The 11708-nt window shown below is 31.1% G+C and overlaps 1 protein-coding gene across 1 annotated transcript; it reads left to right on the top strand.

Annotated features, from left to right (window-relative positions):
• The first annotated feature begins 499 nt into the window (after window positions 1–499).
• On the top strand, window positions 500–10940 carry LOC127707262 (prion-like-(Q/N-rich) domain-bearing protein 25). The gene is made up of 8 exons (XM_052211803.1): window positions 500–592; window positions 738–906; window positions 3692–3811; window positions 5190–5309; window positions 6966–7085; window positions 7627–7746; window positions 8507–8626; window positions 10759–10940. The coding sequence occupies exons 1-8, from the start codon at window positions 557–559 to the stop codon at window positions 10938–10940; spliced, it is 987 nt and encodes a 328-aa protein (XP_052067763.1). The 5' UTR covers window positions 500–556.
• Window positions 10941–11708: the final 768 nt, after the last annotated feature.

Raw genomic sequence — 11708 nt, 5'->3', positions numbered from 1 at the left:
ATATTTTGGTGTTGGTTTGGTAATAATTTGTGTTGATATTTTAAATTTAGATATTATGCTTAAGGAAGTTAGTTGATTCTTTACATTTTCACATGAATGGTGGCTTCGGCGACTAGACAGTAGGGCAGGTGTATCATACAAAGTAATATGATTCAAACTATATTTCATTAATTGCAATGCCTTCAACGTCCATCATTTTAATGTCTGCCAGTTCTATTCATCGTCTTACACAGAAATCTTATCTTTGTAGTTCAGAATTTATATTGCCAAATTAGCATAGAAATTGAATTTAGAAAATCATATAAACTAACTGTCGATGTGAACACATGAATATTAAGTTGGTAGTTATTGTAATTTGAAGTCACTTAACATACTCGATTTAATCTAAAATCGTTTAAAGAATTGTGAAAAGAATTTCTGAATGATAAACTTTTACAAGTCACTTCATATGTATTCATACATGTATATGATTACACGAGTCTCGATGATGATTTACAATATGATCTATTTATACATTATTTTCAGTAGTAGTACTTCCTAATTCTTCAATACACCAATGCGCAAAATGTCGAATGATTTTTGTTTTCATACGGTGAGTACAGTAATGTTTGAGTGACTAAAATATTGTGAAAAATATTGTGACTGATTTTCATGTTTAACAATTGATTGGTTTCTACGGGATTGTTTATCAACGTATTGTATTTTTGATATTTCTGTTTGATTGTGTTTTGTTTCAGATTTTACTAGTCTGTTTACTGTATATACCATGTGAAGCAGCAGTAGAAGATAACTCATGTAATGCCATTAATGTTGACAATTGTACGACATATGGTAATGCAAATTGTAATGCAAACAAATGTCGTTGTATGCATAATTTCTATGATAACGGCTTTACCTGTACGACAAGTAAGTTTAAATATATATGTTTTATTTACTGTAACATTGGTTGCATGGAATTACATTGATTTCCCAGTGAAATAAAACCGATAATTTCACTCCACTGACGTCATACAACAATAGGCGTTGTCAAGACGTCGATAACGTCGGATCAAAACAAATTGAGAATGCATTGAAAAAGATATAATTTCTTACTTTTTTTTACTTTTAATTTCATAAAAAAGCCAATGTATCAAAGAATTCAAATATCGAAAAATATTCAACTCTTGACCGAACACCACTGATAACTAACTCATGAGCTACGCGTATTCGTGAATTTATGCGTTGTTCGGTCACTCGTTGCATATTGTTCTCTATTTTAATCTTCGATGAGTTATTCTATAAATAAATAGATCTAATACCATAAACGGTAAAATAATTGCGCACCAAATGTGATACTCGAGGCCAATATATTTGGAATCAAAATTCATTCAAAGATTGATGAGCTGATAAACCAAAAAGATCTAAATATATAACCAAAGCCGGGCAATGAATAAGAACTTTGCATTAGGGAGATATATTCCTTGGTTTCATTTGCAAAATTTCATGACACCTAATTTCAATACAAAATTATTCGTATTTGCATGCCGGTATCAAACTAATGGCAAGTGGCTTGGTGAATCCCTCTTTACTAAAAGCCTACAAGCCGAGGTATCAACTCAGTGGTAGAAATAATATATATATATATACTGTATAAATTTGATTACACCAGATGCGACAATTAATGTCTTTTCAGTGATTATTTGAAAATTCAAACATTATGCAAAGATTGAATTAAAAGAAACAAATATTAACTGTTGTTAATTAATAACATTACCTAATACTGAAGAAAGTACTGAACTAATTTGTATAATGGTGAGTTTTATCATGCAACTGATTGCCATTTTTTAGTGGAGCTACTTCCCATTTTATGCGACTGTCAAACAATGAGGGTTTAATCCATTAGTTCCTACATTAAAAAAATGCAAGTCAGGAATATAACAGTTGTTATATATTCGTTAGTTGTGTTTTGAATTTTTTTTCGGAGTTCAGTATTTTTTATTTTAATCCTGACGGTACTATTTATTTTCATATATTCTACAGGTAGTAGCAAATTTGTCTTTGTTAACCAGTTGCTCATTTTATGTTTGATTTGATAAAAAAAAAATTGTATTTGCGCAAGATGCGCGTTTCGTCTACACAAGACTCATCAGTGACGCTCGAATAAAAACAAGTTAAAAGGGTCAAATAAAGTACAATTTTGAAGAGCATTGAGGACCAAATATTCCTAAACGTTTTGCCAAATATAGCTTAAGTAATCTATTTCTGAGGTAGAAAAGACTTAGAATTTCAAACATTCAAAGTTTTGTAAACAGTTAATTCATAGTTATGACCATAGCAATGCTAATTCTTGTAAACACAGAAGTGCTGACTACTGGGCTGGTGATACCCTCGGGGAATGAAACTCCACCAGCATGCATTGACCCATTTATTGTAAAAAAACTCATCATAAATACCAAGATTGAAATTTTGTATATGCGCCAAACACGCGATTTTACTGCACCAAATGCGCATTTTGAAAGTTAAAGTGTTCCTGGCCATGTTCAATTCCAAGATACAAGAATGTAAAAATATCAAATGGTATGTGACACAAGGATAGGTAATCAGAGTGATGCTGGTTTGATATGCATTTCTTAATTTCATAAATTATCTTTCAAAATAATAAACACGAAATTTTTAATGAACTTATCTGTACTTAATTCATAGTGCTGAATCAGTGGCTATTAGGCTGGTAATACTCTTAGTGATATACAGCAATTACACTTGAGTTGGTCTTTGGTATGACATATTTTACAGTCTACCAAGAGAGGTATCGACCCAAAACTAGTAATTTTTAACTTAAGATTCAAATGTTATTGCATATATCTAAAACAAATATTTAAGGTATTTCATGTAGGCTGGAAGTTTTTGCAGAAAATTATGATCATATAGTCATGTTAAATGTTAGTTTTAGAAAATTGATAGAATCTCGGTATTGAACAATTATCTCACTGAAAGTAACCCTATAAGATATATTTTGACTAACAATATGATATTGATTTTGACGTAGTACGTGATTTTGAAATAACCTTCATCTAGTACGCTGGAGATTCCAATTTCCCCCCAAAAGAGTAAAAATGTATGAATACATTACTACCAGAACAGATTGATCAAGATGTACCAGCATCATATCCCCTATGATGTTAGTTTGAAAAATTGACAATGTTTTTGTTATTTTATGCCAACATCGAATTCCAAATGAAAAGCATGTACAACAAGAATGTTTTCTTCTAAAGTAATGTCTTTCACAGTTTATGAAATATCTGCAACAAATCCAATGGAAACACATCGGTTGTATAATGCGCTCTTTCATCTTTTGTACTTTAATAATAATGTTAATGTATCACTGATGTCTATGGGTATCAATACTTACAAAAATGTTTTTTCAGACAACAAATAAAGGTCATTTATGCCTGTATTGTATATTGTACAGGATCATACTATTTCATACATAAGCTGTGATTTTGCTATATCCTCTATCTATATGAATTAGGATGAACATTTAATAAACATGTACACTCCTTATATGTGTATTTTGATTAAAGAGTTACAATCAATTTTTATTAAGATCAACTTGCCTATCAAATATTTATTGAAATATTAAGTTGATATGCAATGCAATCTTTTGTTTTGTCTTTTGCCTTTTTCATCTATACTCACAATGATTTGGTTACAGAGAAAAGTCGAGGTGAAAAATGTAGTGGTGGAAATTCATGTCTGAGTCCCTTAGCTTGTAAAGGTGGGACTTGTCAATGTGCTACGATTTCGTATTTGTCAGAATCAACTTGTCGTCCAAGTATGTATTCATTTCATATATATATAAAATATGGGTCATATGATTACAATTTAAGAAATCTTGGCCATAAACAAAAATGTGTACTAGCTCTGTTAAAATTGACGTCACTCTAAACTCCAAGTTGTTAAATGATTCTTGACATGTGGTAGTCAAACCGAATTTACGATCTTGATAATTACAAAGATTATCACGAATCAATACGCTGGTAAATTTTATTAAGTATTTAAGTTTGGAAGGAAGAATAATTCCTCAAACTGTTACTGTCCTGTACTAAAATCTAAATTAATAGAAATAAGTGATGGTAGAGACTCATTCTAAGTGTTTTCATTAATGCCCTCTGAGGAACCTGTCCTTAAATTTCTTATTCAAAACCTTTCTCAATTAAGTCTATCGGCCCTTGACCAATCCCCGTTGTGGTCTATCATAGTGATGCTCAGGTTTTTTAAATCAGCTTGAACGTGCCCAAATGATCTCAAATGACGACCTACAGGGAGGTCAGGCTTGCAGATGTTGTCACTTCGATGACCCTTCATGCGTTTTTTGAATGACTGTTCTGTCTCGCCAACATATTGCATGTCACATCAACACTGAATAAGGTTTACAACATTCTGGATTTAACAAGTTACATTGCAAATTATATAGTGTACACAGACCCAGAACTGGAATGACAAGTGAATGTTTGAGTATTCAGTATTTTTTTGGCAAGTCAGGCATCGTCTGTTATCACACAATTGCACCATCCTGTAGATTAAGAGCCGTTATTAGATGGAACACAAGTTCTCACAAATATGTCTTTCAGATTTGCTAATCTCCGAATAGCAAGACAGGAGGTTTGAAAAAGATCTTGGTTAATTTTAGGTGTTAGGTTAGGCAATGAACTGTAAATGTTCAAGGACCAAACGTGAAAGGTTAGTAAACGCAGGATAGTATGTTAAAACAAACGGAACTCTTTCGCTTTGCCTCTTCTTCTTGTACTGTAATGGGTCATTATAGCTTTAAATTTTATCGCTAGCACGCACAAACACTTTATCTATGTCTATTTTCTCATAACAATGTTTGGCAAAACATTGCGAAGTATTATATTTCATGCTTTTCACTATTAGAGATTTCCAATAAAGTGACATAATTCTTAACGTCAGTAATTGATTTTTCACACATACATATATTACATGTGTTACAAATGTATGTTGCTTTTAGTTTAATTGAAAATTACTTTTCGTAAAGTGGAGGAAATACAGTAGGAATCATGTTCGAGCCTTCGTTACCTAAATTATATACACTTGATGCTTTCTACAAGTATAGCTATGCAAACTTCAAAATGGTTTTGTTTTTATTAGATGAAAATATGAGCAAAGCATTTACTCCGTTTTGATTACAGAAAGAAGTGTTGTAGTAATGTGTAATGCTGCTAATGAATGTCCGAGTCCAATGAATTGTTCACATGAAATTTGTCAATGTGGTCAATCTCAATATTGGACAGGGTCTGATTGCGCTAAAGGTAAGTTGTATTTATATTTTCCTATTATGAATACAAGTTTAGATAAACTACAAAACTTGAAAGCAATAATACTGTACTATAATTGTTTACACCTAGCGTGATTCGGTTTTTTAGTCTTTGATGTCTCATTTAAATTTGCAGAGGATTTTCTGTCATTCATAGATCTGTAAACGTCAGTTGTAAATACGCAATATATATCTCTGAAAATATCAAATAACGCAACTTTAGTTTTTTTTTGTCTTACAGCTGTGATCTATTTGTTTGTATTGCACGTTGTGTAAAGGTTTTTACAAATACAATTAATTTTCAATCTAATACACACTTTCTTCTTATTTGGATACAAACATACAGGTTTTTGATTGAAGCTGTTACTTCTATCTAAATATTCAGGACAAGTTATCAAAATGAGCCTTTTGGGCAGTTTGCAATCAATTCTAGTATTTGAAGAGCAAATTCAAAAATGTAAGACAAAATTAGAAAAAAATAAGCACTGTTGTCCGACAGACTAATGTCTTTTGAAAATCTGAAGTTTCAAACTTGCTAGATTTGTTTTGTTTACAATTTATTCAAAATTGCTAGATTTAAAATATCTATTGCATACCTTACTACAAAATATTTTTATTAAACCATGTACGTTATTTTCTTTAGCAGCATATTGTCTAAGGTTATGGTTGTCTTTCTGATATTGTTTCATATCTAATCCCCTTCTTTCATCAATTTTGTATTAACAGTGTGTCATAGATCAAATGTATTTGTTCAGTTTATGTTTGCTTGGTTTTTTTTATATTTCTTTATGATCGAGTTAAGACTGTCAATTACTATTTTAAAATGTCTTTCTAAGTTGTAATTATATATATGCTATATAATTGTATGAGTTTATGGTAAAGGTTTGCGCGTGTTAAAACGTTTATACCCGCTGCATTTATTTGAACCTGTCCTAAATCAGGAAGTGTTTCTCGTTCTTCATTTAGCCTTGACCTTTTGTTTCTGTTTAAATTGTGAAAATTATCAAAGGTACCGGGCTTATAATTTAATACGCCAGTCGCCCGTTTTGTCTATACAAGACTCATCAGTAACGCTCAAATCAAAATAGTTATAAAGCCAAACAAGTACAAAGTTGAAGAGCATTGAGGACCCAAAATTCCAAAAAGTGGTGCCAAATACGGCTAAGGTAATTTATGCCTGTAAGAGAATATCCTTTGTCTTTTGAAAAATTTATACTTTTGAAAACAGGAAATTTATAAAAATGACCATATAATTGATATTCAGGTTAACACCGAAGTGCAGACTGGGCTGGTGATACAATCGTCATTTAGGGCCCTTTATAGCTTGCTGTTTCGTAAGCCATGGTCCGTGCTGAATACCGCACTTTGAGTTAGTTTGATTGTCCCTCTGGTATCGTTCGCCCCTCTTAGACATATAATGGTTTACCTTTTACAAATTGTGATTTGATTGAAGAATTGTCTCATTAGCACTCATATCAGATCTTCATATTTATAACGATGTTATCATGGTAAAAAGTATACAGCAGTTGTAATAACGTCTTGTCTAAATAAATAAATTTAAAAAAAAAAACACACAAAAAACGTCGTACCAGATACGGTTATGGCAACAAATTCCATATTCTTTTATTTTGTATGTTAATGTTACTTACAGGATCGAGTGTTAATGAGGCCTGTGAACAAAGTATACAATGCTTTAGTTATATGACGTGTACAAATGGAAGATGTCAATGTGAAATAAATCAGTATTGGACAGGATTATATTGTGATGAAAGTAAATTGTTTGTATATCAGTATGGGTAATGAATACAATGGAAAACAAAATTCCTAATAGATAATTTTTGTTTTAAAGATATTTTATTCATTCATTCATTAATAGTTAAAGAAAAATAGTTTTTTGTATCTATACGTATCGATATAAATGTGTAAATGAGACAGTAAATCAAAAACATAGAACAAAAGACGTCAATGAATCAAAGTGTGTGCAAACAATAGATATTATTGTAAACTATGTCCGTCTTTATATGGTATATGTTCATAAAAAACTTTGATATATAGATTTTCAAAGGTGTTTTGTATACCTTATCAAAAATACAATAAAATCGACCAAAAGGTGTGGTGGGATTAAAAGAATTTGTATCATAACACTTTCCTAAAACAGTTTTTAATCTATACCAGTCATATTACATAACAAAGGGGCTACAAAAATTCGTGTAATCGAAATAGATACACAAAATAATGTATTTAGCCTTGTACAATGTTTATGAGAGAAGAAATACAAATATTGGAAAACAAGAAAAATGTTTTGTTTACAGAAAAAAGGGCTGGTGTTAATTGTAATGTTGATAATGAATGTCTGAGCCCAATGAATTGTACAGATGGATCTTGTCAATGTGGTACAAAAAAGTACTGGAAATTGTATACCTGTGCTGCACGTTAGTTGAATTTTTATATATCAGTGTGAATAAAATCTTTGATAAACTTGCTTATCTTAAAAAAAACACAATGATGTCACACTTAATGTTTACAAATAACTATACTTATCATTCTTATTTTATTAACAGATTTTCATTCAACATGTGAGTTAACATTCGATATTCTATGATTAAAACCTACCATACAATAAAATGTGAAATTACAAAGGCCTTACATATTTGATACTTTTTATCCAAATTCTGAGAAAAACTAAACTGATTCATTAGGAGAGTTTTATCAATCTCTTATCCCTCGTGTTATTATATACTCCCCTTTTTGAAATTGTCTCGCAGTTCTGTGCTGTGTCCATGCTGTTTCATATATTCATGTAATGGTAACTGTCAACCGTCAATCATTATTATATTTGAATCCTTGAAATGCATTTATTGAAGCTGCCATCAAATAGTGGATTAAAACCTTATCACATTTGCAAACAGTTGGAAATTAAAAAGGATAACAAGTTTTCGATCTTTGAAAATCAGATTTGTTGAACTGATAAAATCAAAAGCAACAAAGTGTTCAAACATGAAGCAAACACATTTATAAGATAATTGCTAGGACTTATATGCAACCATCTTGTTTTAGAAATGTTGAAAATATCGTAATTAGTTTCTAACAAATGCTATTCAAAAAACTATTTGGCAAAAAAACATCTTACTTTCATTGACATAATAGCGCATAATGTACTTAAAAACGTTTAATAAAATATTTTGTTCACAGAAAAGAGTCTAGATGTAAACTGTAAGGCTGATAAAGAATGTCTAAGTCCATTGCTTTGTACAGACGGAACTTGCCAATGTGCTACACATCAGTTTTGGGTAGGGTCTTCCTGTGTTGCACGTAAGCTGATTTCCAACTAATAAGGTTGCATCAATATTCTTGGACAATGCATACTCAATAAATAATATAAAATGTAAAAGAAATTGATGACATATAGATGTTTTTGGTTATTTGTGTATAGTGTATTGTTTATATCTGTATTAGCCTTATAATGGGTTGATTGCAGGATTAAAAAAAACATTTATATGACTCTGGTATTAATAAACAGGGATCCTTCGTATCAATGCTGGACTAGTGAAGAATATTGTAAATAGCAAACATAAAATTTGTTGTTATACTTTTTTAATCAAAAACAAACTATTTCATAATTTACTTTGTTTAGTATTTGGTTTGTGTATTTATCGTTTTCATTAGCATGAAGATTGTATGCTTTTACGGAACAACTTTTTGATTTATAAATTTTTCGTCCCTAGTGACAAGTGTTCCAACACATATCTTAGTACGACAGGCAGAATTGTTTAGATATCTTGAGTCGATGAATTTAAAGGTCAAACAACCGGAGCCGTCGCAGAGTCCTATTAATGAATTAGTTTGATTATAAAGTTGCTATGTACCCATGGCACAGTTATTACCTAAAAATCAGGCCAGTTGAATATTTGGACCATACCAGTTTGGTCATGGTCATAACCATATCTGTACATTCGTATACGTATAGTCTTGATAATTACTTTCGTTCATACAATCGCTGAACAGTTACTTTTACTTTAAAAGCGAAAAGTTTGACTCATCAAGGTGTCAAAAATAAACGATTTTAGAAATAAGTTTGGTTCATATTTAAACAAATATTTGTCAATAACAAACGAAATACTGAGAATCTAACTTAGACGTGAAGTTATAGTATAAGGATTTAACATAGTCATTGTCGATTTTTCTTACGAAACAAAATATGTAAACATTGATTAAGCAACATTACTTCAAGAATTGTCTATGCTAACTGTTAATCGATGAGCTATTTGTTATTCACAAGATTTTGGGTTATTTAACATTTTTTTTAATTTGTTCTCTATTTTTGGTGTTTAAGTAAATAAAAATATCTTAAATATTTCAAATTATTTTTTAGTTATTAAATGTATTCAAATGTATGCATACTCCTGTATCTACAATAACTGTATACTTGCTGTCTCAATATGTTAATGTGAAAATTGATGCTATTGAACAATCGTATGAATAAGAGTAAGAACAAGTCAATAAAGTCAAAATACGAGTAATTGATTAAATCATATGAAATATAAACAAAAAAAATCTAAATAAAGGCAACAGTAGTATACCGCAGTTCGAAATTCATAAATCGATTGAGAAAAAAACAAATCCGGGTTACAAACTAAAACTGAGGGAAACACATCAATTATAAAAGGAGAACTACGACACAACAGACACCCAGCATTAAATTCTAATGCATTTTTTATGTAACAATTTTTTCATTTTGGCTAAAGATAACCGTCAAATCCACAGTTGACCAGGCGTAACTAGGAGGGACCCGCCATTTTGAATTATTGGATCAACAATTGTTCGATTACTACAATATTTCCGCAAACTAAACAACACCTACCTCGAATTCGCCGTTTTGATGTGATTTTATCCGAATTTAATTCGTAGAGGTAACGTAATAACCTCCAGTTTGTAAGTTTTCATTTGTATGACGTCACGTTTAGCAATGACGTCTTTGCGCCAAAATTATTCATGAAGTTTCGCGGAAGTATTTTGTATGTCAAATTTATACCTTTTTTCAAGCCCTAACGTATTTATACTTTTTGTAATGCATTAGAATCGGAATAACAGTACTGAAGTTGAAGAGTTGCCACCGTCAATTTTGATTTGATGGTCGCAAATTTAAGTTTTACTGTCTCCGCTACGCGTCGCCAATAAAACTGCATTTGCGACTGTCAAATCGACAATTGACGATGGCAACTCTTCAACTACTGTACTGTTATTCCTTAAATGTAACACACACAGAAACGAACTATAATATAGCAATGGCCATTTTCTTGCCTTGGTACAGGACATTTTAAGAAAATTTTAAATCATTTTAAATCAGGGAAAAAGCAAGAAAAACAAATTCCTATAATTCGATAGTACACGTATGTTCGAAAAGTTCATATGATCCAGAACATTTATATTTTAATTGCCTACAGTGACCCGTGTTCCAAAAAGTGTAATTATCAGGACGACAAGCAGAAGTATTCAAATGTCATGGAGTGAGCCAGAAGAATCAAAAAGTAGCATAACAGGATACCGTGTAAGAGTCAAATCAAATAATGATTGTGTGGTGGAATTATTATTTGTTTGCAGTTGTACCAATGTGGCAAGTATTTAGTTATCAACAAATTATTTGAGGACAAATTCTTAATCACCATCGTTTCATAGATTGTAATCGCTAATCATAAGATACTCATGCAGAAACTTAAAATAAACTCACCGTTATTACAATCGTCCATTTTATTTTATCATACTTCACGTTAAAATGCCATATTTGATTGGCTTATACGAGGGTGTTAATTAACTCTATCACATGGCTGAGCGGGTGACAATTTTTTTGAATGTCATCCTCTCGTCCAGACCAATCAAAAATCGATAATTTAAAGGACAATGAATTGAATTTACATCAAGTTATTAAAGACAATGCTTAAGTTCTGCGTTTTGGCTCAGATTCTATTATTTGAAATAAAACATCTTGCTTCACTTCTGTTGATTTTTCTAATACCCGTAACGTTGTTATGTACGTGACGCCATAGAAAATACTTTTAAATAAAATTCATCTGTAAAAGACAATAATGATAGGACATTCAGTATAATAAATTAATTAACACACAGCTGAGAGGGTGAAAGAGCAGATTGGTACCCCTCGAAAAAGCATTGTTTTTCTCGGGGTAACAATCTGCTCTATCACCCTCTCAGCTATGTGTTATTTATATATTATTCCATTGTCAAACATCATGGACCTTTCGACATTTACGTGTGTCTCCTGCAGATGAACAAATGTCAACCTTAACAGATAATGTTAGGTATGGTTATATATTTTCGGGTCTTGTTAAAGGGTCACTTTAACTGCTTTCATAATTTCATAGTCAAAACATTTACCTTT

This window comes from Mytilus californianus, unplaced genomic scaffold (genome assembly GCF_021869535.1).
Source record: "Mytilus californianus isolate M0D057914Y unplaced genomic scaffold, xbMytCali1.0.p SCAF_60, whole genome shotgun sequence".
NCBI lineage: Eukaryota > Metazoa > Mollusca > Bivalvia > Mytilida > Mytilidae > Mytilus > Mytilus californianus.
Note: the sequence above shows the minus strand (reverse complement) of the source record. Positions and strands in the feature narration are given on the sequence as shown.

Coding starts and splice junctions, on each gene's coding strand:
- LOC127707262 (XM_052211803.1), top strand. CDS start 557: ATGCGCAAAATGTCGAATGATTTTTGTTTTCATACG. Junction 907..3,691: donor CGGCTTTACCTGTACGACAA/GTAAGTTTAAAT, acceptor ATTTGGTTACAG/AGAAAAGTCGAGGTGAAAAA. Junction 7,747..8,506: donor ATTGTATACCTGTGCTGCAC/GTTAGTTGAATT, acceptor TTTTGTTCACAG/AAAAGAGTCTAGATGTAAAC.